We start from the raw sequence: 21343 nt of genomic DNA, 5'->3' as shown, positions 1-21343 counted from the left end.
CGCTAGGTGTGTAGGGCCCATAAGTTCTCCTGACAGTTGTATCTTATTACTATACCGAAACACAAAGATGTCATAATATTTTTTAATATTATCATCTTTTATTTGTTAGAAACCACAAGGTGTACTCGGCACCGTACAAGAGGTAGATCTGAAAAACAAATACCGTAAACAGCATAAATACAATGTACAAAATCCAAAGAATAAATACAAACACTGCCACAAAACCATAGACTGAGTAACAAGTACAAGGGAAGAAGCTAGTCAGAAGGCAGTGGTAAGTCACAAGGGAAGGCAAAACCGCACTCAGTGATCCTATACACATTGGGCCTAATTCAGAATTAATCGCTCGCTAGGCTTTTTTTGCATTCCTGCGTTCGCATAGTTGGCTCCAATAGGTGAGTGTATTTTAGCTTTGCAAGTGTGCGAACACGTGTAGCAGAGCTGTGCGAACAGATTTTGTGCAGTCTCTGAGTAGCTCAGGACTTACTCAGCAGCTGCAATCACTTCAGCCTGTCTGGGAGCGGAATTGACGTCAGGAACCCTCCCTGCAAACACTTAGGCATGTCTGCATTTTTCCAACCACTCCCTGAAAACGGTAAGTTGCCACCCACTGACGCCCTCATCATGTCACCTTGCGATCGCCCGTGCGAATGGATTCTTTGCACAAACGCATCGCAGAGCAATGAACCGCTTTGTACCTGTGCGACACGCCTGCGCACTGCGGTGCATATGCATGCACAGTTCTGACCAGATCGCAGCGGTGCAAAAACCGCTAGCGAGCGATCAGGTCTGAATTAGGCCCATTGTGTGAGCGAGCAGACCATGTCACCGAAGGGGTGAAGGAAACTACAGACAAGGAGCACTGGTGGTAAAGATAGTGCAAGGGGAGAACAAGAAGGGAAAGGGCCCTGCCTGAAAGCTTACAATCTTTAGGACTCAGAAGTATGGTTTGTTACTTTTTATACTATTTCGTAGTGTGGTCTAGTCACTGAATGGTCTACACCTTGCTAAGCAGAACGTACATGGTTACTTGCAAACCATTTTGAAAACAAAAAGTGCATACCCATAGACTTTAGTGATTTAATTTACATATGTAAGTTTCAGATATTAGGCACCCCCCCCCCCAGTAGTTTATTACTGTATCTTTGTTCATATTTTATTAAAACAAGCATCCTCATTTAGTAGTTTTAGATTTACAAATTCTTCAATAAACAAAAAAAATGAAGAAAGGAAACAAGATTTACTATATTACCTACTCAGTGACAGTATTAGGGATCAGTAGGGAGGGGTAGTAGCAGGACAGGAAGAGGGAGTCTCCTAAGTGTAGCAGTATGGAATCGCTCTCACCCAGGAACATGCAGAAGTAGCAGCGGCGGGTAGCAACGGTGAAATAGGGCACAGAAGGAGTGGAGTGGAACAGAAAACTGAGTTCTGTCCCACAGGAGCCAGAAGCAGCGGTAGTCAAATGAATGGACGTGACACGGGGAGCAGACTTATACAGGCTGACAATGGCACTGCTGGCCTCCAGAGAATATAGCGTTGTGAGTCAAACATGCAGCGTTCAAGCCACTCCCCCGTTGAACAGCTGCTACAAGACATGGGTGAATGGCTTGTAGGTGCAATCAAATAGTTCTTATGAGCATGTTTTGATACAAGAATCTATTGGACTGTAGCCTTGCACCTTTCTGAATTTACATAGTTCAACTGGGTTTAAGGAGGTCTGTTTTGCAGGGAGATTTTGACTGGGAGACGCCACACCCACATTATTTTCAATATGAATTGTGCTTTTGCTCAGCTCTGTGCCTTATCTCCATCATAGTCCTCTTCTCACACACAAAAACATGGATACCATCTCAGTTCAGCTGTTGCACCTAAAGGGGGGAAAACAATTATTTTGGGTGCCGCTATACTTAATGTGCACCCAACAGAGCAATTCAATGTTCTAGGTGCCCATTAATGATCTTCTATTAATTAGCTTGCTGCACCCAAATAGACAGGGAACTGATAAACCCATCTAAAGTCCACGGGCTTTTTGCACATTACTTCTAGTCACCTCAGGAGGCTACAAAAATATTTTGGACCTTTTTCTCTGGAATGCTTAGGACACGGGCATTTATAGAGGAGATTCTAATCTTAGTATTCATAGTTAATAAACTTAAAAGGTCAGAGGGTGAAAGAGGGAAATGAAGAGACAACAGAGTATAATAAAACTAACTACAAACAGTAACAGTGAGAGATCAGCAAAAGGAAAAGTGGAAAGGGCAATATGTTCCAGTGTCCGAGGAGATAGTAACGTAAAGGTGCGGGTAGGGGGCAGAGGGTGTCAGTGTCAAATAGAGCCCAAAAAGAAGCACATGAACAATTTTTATCTCATCTGTGAGTGGTTTTACATTGCTGAAAAATGTGCCAAGATAAATCCTGGTAGATATGAATTGTGACCCCATTGAAATCAACACCGTTCACTTGATTTTGCACTCTCTCTCTTCCTTTTGGGAAAAATAAGGCAACCGACAAATAAAGTCTCTGGGTCTATCAGCGGAGGAACCATGAAGACTAACTGTCCGGTGCGCTCTGTCGAAGACTATCATTTGGGTCGTTAGCCAGAATCTCATTGAAAATCTTTATCAGCGCATCAACCAGTCCAGATTGCTGGACCTCCTCAGGAAGGCCTCTAATGCGGATATTGTGCCCCCAACCCCTTTTGTCAAGGTCATCCATCCTAGATTTCAAGGAGTGTAGCTCAGCATATTTGACAGAGATGATATCCTTCAATTTACTAGAGCGAGCATCAGAGGACTCTTGACCATTTTCTAAGGTAGTGAGGAGCCACCTCCTGTCTAATGGATTCATGTAAGTCCTGTTTAGTTGGCAGCATCTTGATGTAGGTAAAGATTTCTTTAATTTCACTGCCGAATTTTGAGGAATGAATAAGGACAGGGTACTCTGCCGAGGGTGAGCTGGGAGGATAAGACTCTTGTCTGCAGTTTGTTGGGAATCTGCAAAATTCAGCATGTTGAAAAATCCCTGACTCACTCATTCTAATCACTTTGGGATCAGAATCAGCGAATTGGATTTCGCCAATCCCCTGACCAAGCATCCGGAGAATGGCGAATTGGTAAAATACACTCCTGACTTATGGGCTCCTTAAGTCAATAAAAACTAGCAAAGGCAGAATGTTATGCTTTAGTAATATTGCTACTTTCTAATGCACAGTTAGGCTAGGACAAACTCCATTATTCTGGTCTGATTAGGCAGCAGGGGAAAAAGAAAGAAAAGAAAACCCCAAATAATACAAGAAGGACTATATCCTTGACTGACTATTTTTCGCTTTAAAACCATTCATATAATTGATTTTCTTTTTAAATTTAATATAGTTTCAAATCTTTTGTTATTTTTATATATTTAAATATTATATTATGCACGTCTACAGAACGAATCTCCTCGTGAAGAACTGGGGGACAGAGTGGGGCGGTGCAGTCACATGTTATCTGACCATGCCAGTTAAGTGTGTCAAGGAAATTACACAACTGCGCCTGCATGCATATAGAATGACATAAATGGGTGATTTGAAAAAAGGGAAATCACAGCACTGTATTTGTAAAATTTACTGACATTTATTCTTATGAAAGATGAAGGGTGAAAAAATATGTATAAATCAAAATTGAAACAATGGAAGATGCAAAAACAAAAAACAAAAAACACCTTTTAGTACAGGTAAAATATATGTCAGAATCTTTATGTGATAACAGGTCAGACTATTCTTCCTGCACCTGTATAATATTGGAAAAAACTTTGGAAAAAAGACTTAGTAAAAAGACTTGAAAAAATAGTAAAGTTCCAAATGTCTGGTGTGAATAGAGTGTGGCGTCCCACCTCTTTTCCACCTTGTTGTTGCTGGTTATGTAGTATAATCAGGGAAGAAGGTATAAAAGAACCCCGGACTCCCCGCTATTTCTCCCCGTTATATTCAGCCGGAGGCGCCTGCACTCACAGGTGTCTGCCGACCGCTATTGACGGGGGGACGGACTCCCTGAGGAAGACCCAGACGGGTCGATACGCGTTGGAGAAATAGCATATCATCACATCACTACCTTCTTAATAGACTAAGACTACTGCAAAACACTGCAAGACCGAGAAGGAGATCTGGACGGAACAAAACCGCACAGACCAGTGATCCCGTAAAGGTAGAACGGAGCCGCGCGGCTGAGAGGGGACAGACCTACAAGCAGAACACCGAGAAAACAGACCGAAGGAAGAAAGAAGAGAACGGGATCAAGCGCAGGAGAAAAAAGGTATCTGACCCCGCAGGAGGGAAGGTTCACGACGGACAGTCCCCTTGTGGGTCCCGAAGTCAGTGTTACCTTCCCCCCAGTGGCATGACCGCGTCCCCCCGTCAATAGCGGTCGGCAGACACCTGTGAGTGCAGGCGCCTCCGGCTGAATATAACGGGGAGAAATAGCGGGGAGTCCGGGGTTCTTTTATACCTTCTTCCCTGATTACCTTATCCCACTTATACCGACGTTGGGGTACCCCGCAGCGACACAGCAGCTACAAAATAAGATCTTGCCTCCACTGGGATTCACAATTATTATCACCACTGGGCTATACTTGGAAGTTGAACATTCCCTCATTTTCCAGATATATCTACCTTATCTGCAGTATACTACATAACCAGCAACAACAAGGTGGAAAAGAGGTGGGACGCCACACTCTATTCACACCAGACATTTGGAACTTTACTATTTTTTCAAGTCTTTTTACTAAGTCTTTTTTCCAAAGTTTTTTCCAATATTATACAGGTGCAGGAAGAATAGTCTGACCTGTTATCACATAAAGATTCTGACATATATTTTACCTGTATTAAAAGGTGTTTTTTGTTTTTGTTTTTGCATCTTCCATTGTTTCAATTTTGATTTATACATATTTTTTCACCCTTCATCTTTCATAAGAATAAATGTCAGTAAATTTTACAAATACAGTGCTGTGATTTCCCTTTTTTCAAATCACCCATTTATGTCATTCTATATGCATGCAGGCGCAGTTGTGTAATTTCCTTGACATATTCTAATCATTGGAGGCATTTGGGTTTAGCCTCTCACTCGTACTGCTGCCACCCCCGTATTATTCATATAAGTGGAGCGTTGATCACATTTGCGATGCCAGTTAAGTGGTAAAAAAAAAAAAAAAAAAGACACTGCACTGTTGAAGAATATTTGGTTTATCATATGTCCAACTCTCTGCTTCCTATATTAATGTTCTCTTCCCTCCGCATTCTTTTTTTACTCACTTTGAATCACTTTTATTTATGTGTGTTCTAACCCCTCAGATTGATTAATGTGCCCAAAGGAAAGCAATGCTGGTACATACCAGTGTATGCAGCATTCCAAGCAATGCTCTGTGGTCACAATAGAGCAACATAAAATACACAAGTTAAATTAAGGCAGTTAGTCTTCATGTTGTATGTATTATTTATGAGCAATGCTAAGTGCAACACATCTCTACCTTTTTTATCACATAATAACAAATGCAAGGTAAGGGACTAGCTAGACTACCAGTGATGCAAATGTACAATGTGTTTTTAATATGTTTTATTGATAAAGTAGATTAAGTGCACACAAAGCCACAGGGGACAGGAGATATGCTGCTTTACAATGTACATGTGCATTCCCTTATTTAACCTCATTCCTATATGTTACTTTTCTGCTGTACAATACAACATGGAATATGTTTTTATTTTTGCTTAATAAAAAAAAATTGTGCACATTTGATTGTATTATGACATTATTTTCTATTCAGACCATACTATGACAAAAAAAAAAAAAAATCTTATCAAGGCACCCCCACCACAAATATACAAAACATATAGAAACTCATAGTGTTAGATAATGTTATTCCACATTTTAACTGGGTCACGGTTTTTCTCCACACTTTGTTTGATGTGGTTTTCTTCAGTAATGGATGTTACTAGCCACCCTCCCATACAGACCAGTTTTAGACAGAGCTTATGATATGGTTGATTCAATCCAGTCTCAGCCACTGAACTCTCTAGCTCCTTCAAAGTGATAGGTGGCCTCTGTGTAGCTTCCCTCACAAGTCTCCTTGCTTGGATGCAGAGTTTTGGGGAACGGCAATGTCTAAGCAATTGTTTCGCTGATTCATGCTGTATGATGCAGCTTCCATTGTCTAACTGCTGCTGTTAGAATATACAAACTCTTCCTGTTATTGTGTAGCTTTTCCTCTCTTGTGCATGTATATAACTTTAGCTTTGATTTCTTAGAATACTCTTTCGTCTCCATATTCACAAATCCCCTTCAAATTCACAGCATGACCAATATTATTTGAATTAGGGGTGTCTTACATCTATAAAAGATGACTTTTATAAAAAAATAAGATTTTAAACCTACCGGTAAATCTTTTTCTCCTAGTCCGTAGAGGATGCTGGGGACTCCGTAAGGACCATGGGGGATAGACGGGCTCCGCAGGAGACATGGGCACTAAAAAGAACTTTAGATATGGGTGTGCACTGGCTCCTCCCTCTATGCCCCTCCCCCAGACCTCAGTTAGAGAAACTGTGCCCAGAGGAGACGGACAGTACGAGGAAAGGATTTTTGTTAATCTAAGGGCAAGATTCATACCAGCCCACACCATCCACATCGTATAACCTGGATATACGAACCAGTCAACAGTATAAAACAAACCAGCATCAGCCCGAGACTGATCAAAACTGTAACATAACCTTTATGTAAGCAATAACTATATACAAGTCTTGCAGAATGTAGTCCGCACTGGGACGGGCGCCCAGCATCCTCTACGGACTAGGAGAAAAAGATTTACCGGTAGGTTTAAAATCTTATTTTCTCTTACGTCCTAGAGGATGCTGGGGACTCCGTAAGGACCATGGGGATTATACCAAAGCTCCAAAACGGGCGGGAGAGTGCGGATGACTCTGCAGCACCGATTGAGAATCCATGAGGTCCTCATCAGCCAGGGTATCAAACTTGTAGAACTTTGCAAAGGTGTTTGAACCCGGCCAAGTCACTGATCGGCAAAGCTGTAATGCCGAGACCCCTCGGGCAGCCGCCCAAGAAGAGCCCACCTTCCTAGTGGAATGGGCCTTTACCGAATTTGGTACCGCCAATCCAGCCGTAGAATGAGCCTGCTGAATCGTGTTACAGATCCAGCGAGCAATAGTCTGCTTAGAAGCAGGAGCGCCAACCTTGTTGGCTGCATACAGGACAAACAGAGCCTCTGTTTTCCTCACTCTAGCCGTTCTGGCTACATAAATTTTCAATGCCCTGACCACATCAAGGGATTCAGAATCCTCCAAGTCCCGCGTAGCCACAAGCACCACAATAGGTTGGTTCATATGAAAAGATGAAACCACCTTGGGCAAAAATTGAGGACGAGTCCGCAACTCTGCTCTATCCACATGGAAAACCAGATAGGGGCTTTTGTGAGATAAAGCCACCAATTCAGACACTCGCCTTGCCGATGCCAAGGCCAACAACATGACCACTTTCCAAGTGAGATACTTAAATTCCACCGTTTTAAGAGGTTCAAACCAGTGAGATTTAAGGAAACTAAACACCACGTTAAGGTCCCAGGGTGCCACTGGAGGCACAAAAGGAGGCTGGATATGCAGCACTCCCTTCACAAAAGTCTGTACTTCCGGAAGAGAAGCCAATTCCTTCTGAAAGAAAATGGATAGGGCCGAAATCTGAACCTTAATGGAGCCTAATTTTAGGCCCAAATTCACTCCAGTTTGTAGGAAGTGAAGGACCCGCCCCAGATGGAATTCCTCCGTAGGAGCATTCCTGGACTCACACCAAGAGACATACTTCCTCCAAATACGGTGATAATGTTTTGCTGTCACGTCCTTCCTAGCCTTTATCAGAGTAGGAATGACCTCATCCGGAATGCCCTTTTCCGCTAGGCTCCGGCGTTCAACCGCCATGCCGTCAAACGCAGCAGCGGTAAGTCATGGAACAGACAGGGCCCCTGTTGTAACAGGTCCTCTCTGAGAGGAAGAGGTCACGAATCTTCTGAGAGCATTTCCTGCAGATCCGGATACCAGGCCCTTCGAAGCCAATCAGAATAATGAGAATTGTCTGTACTACTCTTCGTCTTATGATTCTCAAAATCTTGGAGATGAGAGGAAGAGGAGGAAACACATAGACCGACTGGAACACCCACGGTGTCACCAGGGCGTCCACTGCTACCGCCTGACGGTCCCTTGACCTGGCGCAATACCTCGGTAGCTTTTTGTTGAGGCGTGACGCCATCATGTCTATATGAGGCAGTCCCCACTGACTTGCAATCTCTGCGAAGACTTCCTGATGAAGTCCCCACTCTCCTGGATGTAGATCGTGTCTGCTGAGGAAGTCTGCTTCCCAGTTGTCCACTCCCGGAATGAAGACTGCTGTCAGAGCGCTTACATGATTATCCGCCCAGCGAAGAATCGTGGTGGCTTCTGCCATTGCCACTCTGCTCTTTGTTCCGCCTTGGCGGTTTACATGAGCCACTGCGGTGATGTTGTCTGACTGAATCAGAACCGGTAGGTCGCGAAGGAAAGACTCCACTTGACGAAGGCCGTTGTATGTGGCCCTCAACTCCAGTACGTTGATGTGAAGACAAGCCACCTGGCTTGACCAGAGACCCTGGAAGTTTCTCCCCTGTGTGACTGCTCCCCCAACCCCGGAGGCTCGCGTCCGTGGTTATCAGAACCCAGTCCTGAATGCCGAACCTGCGACCCTCCAGAAGGTGAGCACTCTGCAGCCACCACAGGAGAGATACCCTGGCCTTGGGGGACAGGGTGATCATCTGATGAATCTGTAGATGAGACCCGGACCACTTGTCCAGAAGGTCCCATTGAAAAGTTCTCGCATGGAACCTAACGAATGGAATGGCCTCGTAAGTCGCCACCATCTTTCCCAGAACTCGAGTGCAGTGATGCACCGACACCCTCTTTGGCTTCAATAGGTCCTTGACCAAAGACACGAGTTCTTGGGCCTTTTCCGTCGGAAGATAAACCCTTTTCTGGTCTGTATCCACAACCATGCCTAAGAAAGGCAAACGAGTCGTTGGAACCAACTGTGACTTCGGGACATTGAGAATCCAGCCGTGCTGTTGCAACACCCTCAGGGAGAGGGATACGCTGTTCAGTAACTGTTCTCTCGATCTCGCTTTTATTAGGAGATCGTCCAAGTACGGGATAATTGTGACACCCTGCTTGCGCAGGAGCACCATCATTTCCGCCATTACCTTTGTGAAAATTCTCGCGGCCGTGGAAAGGCCAAACGGCAACGTCTGAAATTGGTAATGACAATCCTGTACAGCAAACCTCAGGAATGCCTGATGAGGCGGATATATGGGGACATGAAGGTATGCATCCTTTATGTCCAGGGACACCATATAATCCCCCCCCTTCCAGGCTGGCGATGACCGCTCTGAGCGACTCCATCTTGAACTTGAACCTTTTTAAGTATAGGTTTAAGGATTTTAAATACAAAATGGGCCTGACCGAACCGTCCGGTTTCGGGACTACAAACAGGGTTGAGTAATACCCCATCCCCTGCTGCAGCAGGGGGACTTTGACCACCACTTGCTGAAGACACAAGTTTTGAATTGCTTTTAATACTATCTCCCTCTCTGGGGAAGAAGCCGGTAGGGCAGATTTGAAAAACCGTCGAGGAGGCACCTCTTCGAATTCCAGCTTGTAACCCTGGGAAACAATTTCTATTGCCCAGGGATCTACCTGTGAGTGAACCCAGACGTGGCTGAAAAGACGAAGACGTGCCCCCACTGGGGCGGACTCCCTCAGCGGAGCCCCAGCGTCATGCGGTGGATTTTGTAGAGGCCGGGGAGGACTTCTGCTCCTGGGAACTAGCTGTGGTTGGCAGCTTTTCCCCCTTGCCCTTACCTCTGGCAAGAAAGGAAGATCCCCGCACTCTTTTGGGTTTATGCGACCGAAAGGACTGCATCTGATAATGTGGTGTTTTCTTAGGCTGTGAGGAAACATAAGGCAAAAAAGTTGATTTACCTGCCGTAGCCGTGGAAACAAGGTCTGTGAGACCTTCCCCAAACAATTCCTCACCCTTGTAAGGTAAAACCTCCATATGCCGCTTCGAGTCGGTATCGCCCGTCCATTGTCGGGTCCATAGGGCTCGTCTAGCCGAAATCGCCATAGCGTTGGCTCTGGAACCCAGTAGGCCAATGTCTCTCTGAGCATCTCTCATATACAGAACAGCATCTTTAATATGACCCAGGGTCAATAAAATGGTTTCCTTATCCAGCGTATCTATATCAGCAGATAAGGTATCTGTCCACGCTGCTACAGCGCTACAAACCAAGCCGACGCTATCGCCGGTCTGAGTAAGGTACCAGTATGTGTGTAAATAGACTTCAAGGTAGTCTCCTGCCTGCGATCAGCAGGATCCTTGAGGGTTGCCGTATCTTGAGATGGCAGCGCTACCTTTTTGGATAAGCGAGTCAACGCTTTATCCACCCTCGGGGAGGATTCCCACCGTATCCTGTCCTTAGTCGGGAACGGATACGCCATAAGAATCCTTTTGGGAATCTGCAGCTTTTTTGTCTGGAGATTCCCAAGCCTTTTCAAATAATTTGTTCAGCTCATGAGATGGGGGAAAGATTACCTCAGGTTTCTTTTCCTTATACATGCGCACCCTCGTGTCAGGGACAGAGGGGTCATCTGTGATATGCAACACCTCTTTTATGGCAATGATCATATAATGAATACTTTTCGCCAATTTTGGTTGCAACTTTGCATCATCGTAGTCGACACTGGAGTCAGAATCCGTGTCGGTATCCGTGTCTACTATTTGGGATAGTGGGCGCTTTTGAGACCCAGAAGGTCCCTGCGACATAGTGAAAGGCAGGGTTTGACTCCCTGTACACTCCCTGGACTCAGCTTTGTCCAACCATTTGTGCAATAACTTCACATTTGCATTTAAAACATTCCACATAACTAACCAGTCAGGTGTCGGTGTTGCCGACGGAGACACCACACTCATCTGCTCCACCTCCTCCCTAAAAGAGCCTTCCGCTTCAGACATGCCGACACACGCGTACCGACACACCACACACTCAGGGAATTCTCTATCTGGAGACAGTTCCCCCACAAGGCCCTTTGGGAGAGACAGAGAGAGTATGCCAGCACACACCCAGCGCCAATGACCCAGGGAAAAAAATTGCCCAGATAGCGCTTTTAATATATATATATATATATATATATATATATATATATATATATATATATATATATATAAATAACCCTCTGTCACCGTGTTCAGCAGGGGAGAGTCCGGGGAGCCAGCTTCTCAGCGGTGTGCTGTGGAGAAAATGGAGCTGGTGAGTGCTGAGGATCAAGCTCCGCCCCCTCAGCGGCGGGCTTCGGTCCCACTCGATTTATATCAAAAACTGGCGGGGGATCCCTTATATATAATGTAGAGCCCATATATGCCCTGATTTTGCCAGACCAGAAGTTTAATTGCTGCCCAGGGCGCCCCCCCTGCGCCCTGCACCCTTACAGTGCCTGCTGTGTGTGTGTTGTGTGGGAGCAATGGCGCGCAGCGTTACCGCTGCGCGTTACCTCAGTGAAGATCTGAAGTCTTCTTCCGCCTCTGAAGTCTTTTTTCTTCTCATACTCACCCGGCTTCTAGCTTCCGGCTCTGTGAGGAGGACGGCGGCGCGGCACCAGGACGAACAGCTAGGAGAGACCTGCGTTCAGACTCCCCCTGGAGCTAATAGTGTCCAGTAGCCTAAGAAGCAGAGCCTAGCAGTTAAGTAGGTCTGCTTCTCTCCCCTCAGTCCCTCGATGCAGGGAGTCTGTTGCCAGCAGGCTCCCTGAAAATAAAAAACCTAACAAAATTACTTTCTTTCAGGAAACTCAGGAGAGCTCCCTGTAATGCACCCAGTCTCCTCTGAGCACAGTATCAAACTGAGGTCTGGAGGAGGGGCATAGAGGGAGGAGCCAGTGCACACCCATATCTGAAGTTCTTTTTAGTGCCCATGTCTCCTGCGGAGCCCGTCTATCCCCCATGGTCCTTACGGAGTCCCCAGCATCCTCTAGGACGTAAGAGAAAAAATTATATACATAGATTAATTGAAAGCCAGTCTGTGTGTCATTTGCAATAGACAGATATGTTGACTTTTTAGTGGGTTGAAAACTTTTGCAAGCCCGTGTATTTTGTAAATCTGTTTAATTTTATTAGTGGATTTTTAGGACTGAAATCTAAAAGTACAAAAATGAATTTCCAGAAGGTTGAATAGGCTCATTGCTATTACCTCAATGGATTGCCTCACTACAATTAACATTAACTAGGTAAGGTAGAAAAAGAGTACCATTATAGACACTGCTAAAATGAAAATATTACCGTTAAAACAGTGCGACTTCTTTGAACATTTTCACCATTTACAATGCTTTCCTCTTAATAGTCCTATTTCTATTTCATTCAAATGCTGTAGTGGATGTACCACAATTTTGCAGCCCTCACTCCCTATGCAGCTTTCAAAGCATACTGTATGTTTTCTAAGAATGCTGCAGTCATTATAATTCCAGTTGGTCAGAGTGCAAAACACTTACTGCTTGCAGAGTGAGGGCTTGAGATGCCACTTTCCTGCCTCCGAGGTGAAATTATCATCGGCCATGCCACCATCATCACTGCTTTCATCCTACAGAAAGGAATTCATAAATGCACTTAGTGTAAATGCAGTACCATTGGAGTAGCGAACCTTCTTATGTTATCTAGAAAAAAAAAATAGTGTTCTTAAAGTCCATCAAACAAAAGTTAAGTGTGGTGATCTATAGGCTTCAGTGCTAGCTGGGAAGGACTTATGCAGCCTACACACCCACAGACGTTTTTAATCGATTAAAAAACAAAAACAATAAAACACTGGAAAATATTTATGCCTTACTATACAACTAACGGATTAATCAGATGTTTTATCTGTAGAAGGTGGTTATTAACATATTAAACCTACTAAAAAATAAAAAAAATAAAATACTTTCATGAAATTATTTTCTCTCAAAACATTAGGGGGACACTGCACCAAGGAGAAATATATACACCTATTGAGGACTTGGCATTTTAAAAATAATTAAGCTTCTCCTTGTTCTATACTCCTATCCTTCATGGAACAACCCCCTCTGGAAAGAACAGTGGGGCAGATTTATTAAGCTCGGTGAAGTGATAAATTGGAAGGTGATAAAGGACCAGCCAGTCAGCTCCTAACTGTCATTTTTCAAACCAAGCCTGTGACATGGTAGCTAGGATCTGATTGGCTGGTGCTTTATCACCTTCCACTTTATCACTTCACTGAGCTTAATAAATCTGCCCCAGTGACAGAAACAACCATCACCCTCATAAAAAAACATTTCACTTTGATTAACTTTAATAGGACAACTACAGAGTATTCAGTTGGCACCCAAGTGTCCCCCAATGTATTCAGAGGAAAGGGTATAAAGCAAGCATAACAATTGTTTTGTCTGTCAACATTTGGTGCAGGAGACACATAGGGATGTCCCAAAGCTGCCCCTTCAGGTGATAACGCACATAGGGGTAGATGTATTAGGGGCGTTAGGTGACAAAACGGTAACTGCCCATGTTAAATGTGGCAATTACAGTTCCTCCGAATGTATGACAGTCGGTTTTAGGGCTAAACGATGGGGTTGCACAGCGCCCCTACCTCTTCAGTGCCACTGTTTGGAAGATGGCTGCAATGTGGCCAGGCAGTGTGAGGATCAATCATACAAATATTTATGACACAGTTTAGCTGGTAATAGTGCAAGGCTTTCTTACCGATTTGTGTTGTTAGAGGGAAAACATGTAAACGGAGTCAAATTTTTATTATAGGTAATAATACAGTAGAAACTTGACAGACACAAATAGTTTTCGTTTCTGGTAGCGATATACTTCTCAAACATTTAGTGAATAGGCATACTGTATTTATAATGGATGCCGGGCAAGTGAGTCACTCCTCCTCCAACAACTTGGGGAAGATGGCATCACACAGTGAAAAGCAGAGACTCTTGCACTGTGCTCTCTTGTCCTCAAGCACTATCTTGCCAAATATCTCTGGGTAGATGGTGCCGAGGAGGATGGACCTGCTTGCTGGCACAAGGTAAAACACGTCCATGGGGGTTGCGGCGTGCTCAGAGGGGGCGCCCCATGTGCAGCCTCTTTGAATGTTTCAAATTAGGGATTTACAGATTACGGGTTGAGTATCTCTTATCCAAAATCACACATTTTTGGGTCCCCTTCTGAGATAATGACATATATATTATGCGTGTATATAGATATATAATATACATATATATGTGTCATTATCTCAGTAGGGGAACCAAAAATGTGTGATTTTGGATAAGGGATACTCCATGCTGTATTACAGATTTTTAATTAACTAATTGATTCTCTCTCTGAGATATAGTACTACAAGGAACATATATATATATATATATATATATATATATATCAAAAAACAGTTTACTAAAACTCTGTTAAAGAATATATAACATTAACTTCACACCACACGTCAAAAAACAACGCTCCCATTTCATAAACAAAAAGAACAACCTACAAGATTGTCTTGATCATCAGAAAAATCTATCAATTCATCATCATTTTTCTTCAGGTCATCTCCTGTATCTCTATAGCTTATTTGAATCCTGTGTAAACCATCTGAATAGGACAAAAAAAACAAAACAGTCTGCATTAGGTTAAATGGACAGATTTGTTGGTTTCTATTACTGCCAAAAAGTAAGCATTTGTATATACTATTCGCCCTTAGATGAAACTGCTGTTATTCAAGAGCAATAAAATTCAAGACACATAATTGTCACGGTGAAGAGCATAGAAAATCATGCATCAAAATCTGAAACCTGTATCTGGAAACATGAAGCTGCAAGCTAGCTAACAGCTACGTACAAACATTTCAGCTACCATATGGTAAGAGCAAATTTCAGAATTTTCCTTAAAAACAAAAACAGGACAGAGCTCTTCCATCTGGGGACAAGAGGTTTAGTTGCAGAACACTTCTATCTGCGGACATTTCCTTTAAGCACTTCGTGTCTGCACGGGTTGAACATCACTGATGCAGTTTGTATTCTTGTCTTGGACTAATGGAAATGCGTGTTACACAAAATGAAGAACGTCTCCAATAACAAAATAAACAAAAAATAAGATTTTAAACCTACCGGTAAATCTTTTTCTCCTAGTCCGTAGAGGATGCTGGGGACTACGTAAGGAGTCGGACCATGGGGAATAGACGGGCTCCGCAGGAGACATGGGCACTAAAAAAAACTTTAGATATGGGTGTGCACTGGCTCCTCCCTCTATGCCCCTCCTCCAGACCTCAGTTAGAGAAACTGTGCCCAGAGAAGACGGACAGTACGAGGAAAGGATTTTCGTTAATCTAAGGGCAAGATTCATACCAGTCCACACCATCCACACCGTATAACATGGATATACGAACCAGTCAACAGTATGAAACAAAACAGCATCAGCCCGAGACTGATCAAAACTGTAACATAACCCTTATGTAAGCAGAAACTATATACAAGTCTTGCAGAATGTAGTCCACACTGGGACGGGCGCCCAGCATTCTCTACGGACTAGGAGAGAAAGATTTACCGGTAGGTTTAAAATGTTATTTTCTCTTACGTCCTAGAGGATGCTGGGGACTCCGTAAGGACCATGGGGATTATACCAAAGCTCCAAAACGGGCGGGAGAGTGCGGATGACTGCAGCACCGATTGAGCAAACATGAGGTCCTCATCAGCCAGGGTATCAAACTTGTAGAACTTTGCAAAGGTGTTTGAACCCGACCAAGTCGCTGCTTGGCAAAGCTGTAATGCCGACAGACCTCGGGCAGCCGCCCAAGAAGAGCCCACCTTCCTAGTGGAATGGGCCTTTACAGAATTTGGTAACGGCAATCCAGCCGTAGAATGAGCCTGCTGAATCGCGTTACAGATCCAGCGAGCAATAGTCTGCTTAGAAGCAGGAGCGTCAAACTTGTTGGCTGCATACAGGACAAACAGTGCCTCTGTTTTCCTCACCCGAGCCGTTCTGGCCACATAAATTTTCAATGCCCTGACCACATCAAGGGACTCTGAATCCTCCAAGTCCCGCGTAGCCACAGGCACCACAATAGGTTGGTTCATATGAAAAGATGAAACCACCTTGGGCAAAAATTGGGGACGAGTCCGCAACTCTGCTCTATCCACATGGAAAACCAGATAGGGGCTTTTGCGAGATAAAGCCGCCAATTCCGACACTCGCCTTGCCGATGCCAAGGCCAACAACATGACCACTTTCCAAGTGAGATACTTAAATTCCACCGTTTTAAGAGGCTCAAACCAGTGAGACTTAAGGAACCGCAACACCACGTTAAGGTCCCAGGGTGCCACCGGAGGTACAAAAGGAGGCTGGATATGCAGCACTCCCTTCACAAAAGACTATACTTCCGGAAGAGAAGCCAATTCCTTCTGAAAGAAAATGGATAGGGCCGAAATCTGAACCTTAATGGAGCCTAATTTTAGGCCCAAATTCACTCCAGTCTGTAGGAAGTGAAGGAAACGGCCCAGATGAAATTCTTCCGGAGGAGCATTCCTGGACTCACACCAAGAGACATACTTCCTCCAAATACGGTGATAATGTTTTGCTGTCACGTCCTTCCTAGCCTTTATCAGAGTAGGAATGACCTCATCCGGAATGCCCTTTTCTGCTAGGATCCGGCGTTCAACCGCCATGCCGTCAAACGCAGCCGCGGTAAGTCTTGGAACAGACAGGACCCCTGTTGTAACAGGTCCTCTCCGAGAGGAAGAGGCCACGGATCTTCTGTGAGCATTCCCTGCAGATCCGGATACCAGGCCCTTCGAGGCCAATCTGGAACAATGAGAATTGTCTGTACTCCTCTTCGTCTTATGATTCTCAATATCTTGGAGATGAGAGGAAGAGGAGGAAACACATAGACCGACTGGCACACCCACGGTGTCACCAGGGCGTCCACTGCTACCGCCTGACGGTCCCTTGACCTGGCGCAATACCTCAGTAGCTTTTTGTTGAGGCGTGACGCCATCATGTCTATCTGAGGGAGTCCCCACTGATTTGCAATCTCTGCGAAAACTTCCTGATGAAGGCCCCACTCTCCTGGATGTAGATTGTGTCTGCTCAGGAAGTCTGCTTCCCAGTTGTCCACTCCCGGAATGAAGACTGCTGTCAGAGCGCTTACATGATTTTCCGCCCAGCGAAGAATCCTGGTGGCTTCTGCCATTGCCACTATGCTCTTTGTTCCGCCTTGGCGGTTTACATGAGCCACTGCGGTGATGTTGTCTGACTGGATCAGAACTGGTTGGTCGCGAAGTAAGGTCTCCGCTTGACGTAGGGCGTTGTATATGGCCCTTAGCTCCAGGATGTTGATGTGAAGACAAGTCTCTTGACTTGACCAAAGACCCTGGAAATTTTTTTCCCTGTGTGACTGCTACCCAGCCTCGGAGGCTCGCGTCCGTGGTCACCAGGATCCAGTCCTGAATGCCGAATCTGCGGCCCTCTAGAAGGTGAGCACTCTGCAGCCACCACAGGAGAGATACCCTGGCCCTGGGGGATAGGGTGATCAACTGATGAATCTGTAGATGTGACCCGGACCACTTGTCCAGTAGGTCCCATTTGAAGTCCTCGCATGGAACCTGCCGAAGGGAATGTTTTTCCCAGGACTCGAGTGCAGTGATGCACCGACACCTGTCTTGGTTTCAATAGGTCCCTGACTAGAGTCATGAGTTCCTGAGCCTTCTCTATCTGAAGGTAAACCCATTTCTGGTCTGTATCCAGAATCATACCCAAGAAGGGCAGACGAGTTATAGGAACCAACTGTGACCTCGGGAAATTGAGAATCCAGCCGTGTTGCTGTGACACCTTCAGCGAAAGTGACACGCTGTTCAACAACTGCTCTTATGATCTCACCCTTATTAGGAGATCGTTCAAGTATGGGATAACTGTGACTCCTTGCTTGCGTAGGAGCACCATTATATCTGCCAATTTCCCTGAAATTGGTAATGAAAATCCTGTACCGCAATTGTCAGGTACGCCTGATGGGGTGGAGCCTTATGTCTAGATACACCATCAAATCCCCCCCTTCCAGGCTGGCGATGATCGCTCTGGGCGATTCCACTTTAAATTTTAACCTTTTCCCGTATAGGTTCAGAGATTATAATTTTAAATAGGTCTGACAGAACCGTACGGTTTCGGGACTACAGCCAAGGCTGAGTCATATAGCCTTCCTTGTTGCAGGAGGGGAACCTTGAGCACCACCTGTTGGAGAAACAATGTGTGAATTGTATTTAATATTATCTCCCTTTCTGGGGGAGAAGCCGGTAGGTCCGATAAGGAAAAACCGTCGAGGAAGCACCTTTCGAATTCCAGCTTGTAACCCTGAGAAACAATTTTTATTTCCCCGGGATCCACCTGTGAGTGAACTCAGATGTGGCTGAAGAGTCGAAGACGTGCTCCCACTGGGACGGACTCCCTTAGCGGAGCTCCAGCGTCATGCGGTGGATGTAGTAGAGGCCGGGGAGGACTTCTGTTCCTGGGAACTAGTTGTGCCCTGTGCCCTTACCTCTGGTAAGAAAGGACGCTCCTCGTACTTTCTTGTTATTCTGCGACCGAAAGGACTGCATTTGATAATGGCGTGCTTTCTTAGGCTGTGAGGGAATATAAGGCAAAAGATCAGAATTACCAGCTATAGCTGTGGAGACCAGGTCCGAGAGCCCTTCTCCACACAATTCCTCAGTCTTGTAAGGTAAACCTTCCATATGCCTCTTTTAGTCGGCATCACCTGTCCATTGCATCTTCCACAGGACACGTCTAGCAGAAATCGACATAGCGTTGACTCTAGAACCCAGTAGACTAATGTCTCTTTGGGCATGTTTTATATTTATATATATATATATATATATATATATATATATATATATATATATATATATATATATAAGACAGCATCATATATATATATATAGAAACAATGTAAAGGGCGGCACTCCAATGGATTTTGAAAAATAAACAGCTCACCAAGCCAGCTTCATTTCTTTCTTTTTTTCATTTCTTTCAACGTTTCAGGTGTCTTTATTTACACCTTTCGTCAGGATACAAAAATACAAAAGCACATACCTTATATAGCACCAGCGTGTACAGCACGCCACGCTCCCCCTGCTTCCGGCACCCGGCGCCGACGTCACAAACGCCGTCCCCTACTGTGACGTAGGGTATGGGCGGGATGGTAATCATGGCAACGGACCGGAGTTTAGACGCGTCGCGTCATGTTCCCGCAGGCCGTGCTAACCACGCCTAATAGGCGCGGCTGTTACCATAGCGACTTGCTAAACAACCCGCCAGTGCGCCGGGCTATCAGAATAGGGAGCCCGTGGCAACCCCGTGTGAAAATACCGCTACATACAGCGGATCTCTCCCCGTGCAGAGCAAGAAGGGCTGAGAGACATTACACTCAGTCCAAAAAGCTCTAATGAGGATATCAACGTGATAAACATAAACCCCCACCTAATGCCAGCACCAGAAGGGACAAACAAATATAAAGATAGCCTGTTTAGAGCAGAATAGTGTGTGTCTGTGTAGATAGTAATAAGACCATACCACATCGTACAGATTATAGCATACATAGATGATTGCCTTAAGGATATAAATATAAAGATAGAAACTATAAAACTAAGATCAATACCATAAGAATAGAGCCAAAATATTATAGACTAATTAATGGCCCACAACAGGTCGTGTGTACATAATCTCTAAAGACCATGGACCTGATCATGCAGGAAAAGGTACAAAGACAATGAATACTTTGAATATCTAATCCAGAAGGCAAACTCCAGTAGCGGAAGGGTACACCGAGACAAAAAGATTGTAAAGAGACAAACGATGCAGGTCAGAATAAGCAAAAATGTCATAAGAAGCAAAGGAGGGAAAGAAATGAAGCTGGCTTGGTGAGCTGTTTATTTTTCAAAATCCATTGGAGTGCCGCCCTTTACATTGTTTCTGTTTGCTGGGCCTTGTAGTGCCACGGGAAGGCACCCTGGTATTCATTATCTGCTGTAGGAGTGCCGGTCGTATCTGGTGTTATATATATATATATATATATATATATATATATATAAACAAGCAGTGCGGCCTGGCTCTCTCACTTGCTGAATTATTGCGCCGGGTGCCCGCAGCAATAATTCAGCAAGTGAGAGTGCCAGACCGCACTGCTTGTTTGTCTATGTGAGCGTTACACCCTGCACAGGTGAATCACTCTGGCCGAGGCTCCTCCATCCACACATCAGTTGCTCTATTTATCAGTGACTCTCCCCCTTCAGGACTTTTTTCCCAGATAGTGATTGCTACTACTGGGTAATTGTATTTATTCCGAGCAGGCTATATTGCAGTACTCGGTTGTTTCTATTCGTTTTGTTTGCACTTTTGAGTCTTTACTTGTGTCACCTACGTTGGCTACAATATGACGGATCATCGCCTGCCAGATGACACCAGTGGCTATACACACATGGTATATCCATTGGACAATACCCACGGGTACTCAGAAGCTGAGGCGGAGGGCATCCACTACAAAGAAATATTAAATGAAATGAACAGGAGGCGGCTTCCTCATTGGAACAAGTATACCGGAATTTACTAAAATGGAGACGCAAGGAAACTGATTTCTATTTCCATTGCCTATCACTGAGTGATTATTACCGCTGTAAAAAGATACCACGGGGGCTACGAATGAGAAATTCCCCGACTATCGGGCGAGGTGACCCCATCTTTTGCCGCAAATGGGTAGGCATCATGAACAAATGCTCTATGGATTTGATGCTCCTTATTATCGAGCAATCAACAAAGGAGATGAACCTGCTTAAAGATAAAATAGCAGCATTAGAAATAATCCATAAGCCAAACCTGGAAGCGGATATAGCTAACAACTGGTATGAAAAACTCAACAGTCAAATTCAATCATACAAACGAGACCTTATAAAATTTAAAAATAATATAAGACATAAGGTGGATATGGACTATGAACACAATAATGTTTATAGATGGAATGATAACCAACCCAGAAGGGAGGGCAAAAAAACGTTTTTCAGACGACGAATACAACGCACACGTGATCTGGAATCATCACATGATCATACACCGACAACCAGTGACTCTGATAGTATACACAATTCTCAGGGTAGACGGGCCCCTTTAGGGGCGGCAGGACGAACGAAAGTTCTCGACGACGTCGTGCCTATACCCGACGAGGACGTCAGTGGCAAAGAAAAGAAGCTAGTGGGGCGACC

The 21343-nt window shown here is 44.6% G+C and overlaps 1 protein-coding gene across 3 annotated transcripts in view; it reads right to left on the bottom strand.

The window, feature by feature from the left end:
* Nucleotides 1–21343, bottom strand: part of SENP6 (SUMO specific peptidase 6) — a 343996-nt gene that overhangs the window by 21615 nt on the left and 301038 nt on the right. For all 3 annotated transcript variants that reach the window (XM_063916838.1, XM_063916835.1, XM_063916837.1), the window contains 2 exons: nucleotides 14596–14696; nucleotides 12602–12690 (listed from right to left, as the gene is read on the bottom strand). In XM_063916838.1, the coding sequence (XP_063772908.1) occupies nucleotides 12602–12690; nucleotides 14596–14696 (190 nt within the window). The remainder of the gene's footprint in view (nucleotides 1–12601; nucleotides 12691–14595; nucleotides 14697–21343) is intronic.

This window comes from Pseudophryne corroboree, chromosome 4, assembly GCF_028390025.1.
Source record: "Pseudophryne corroboree isolate aPseCor3 chromosome 4, aPseCor3.hap2, whole genome shotgun sequence".
In the NCBI taxonomy this organism is placed as follows: domain Eukaryota; kingdom Metazoa; phylum Chordata; class Amphibia; order Anura; family Myobatrachidae; genus Pseudophryne; species Pseudophryne corroboree.
The sequence above is the reverse complement of the archived record's forward strand: the minus strand, read 5'-3'. Positions and strand labels throughout refer to the sequence as shown.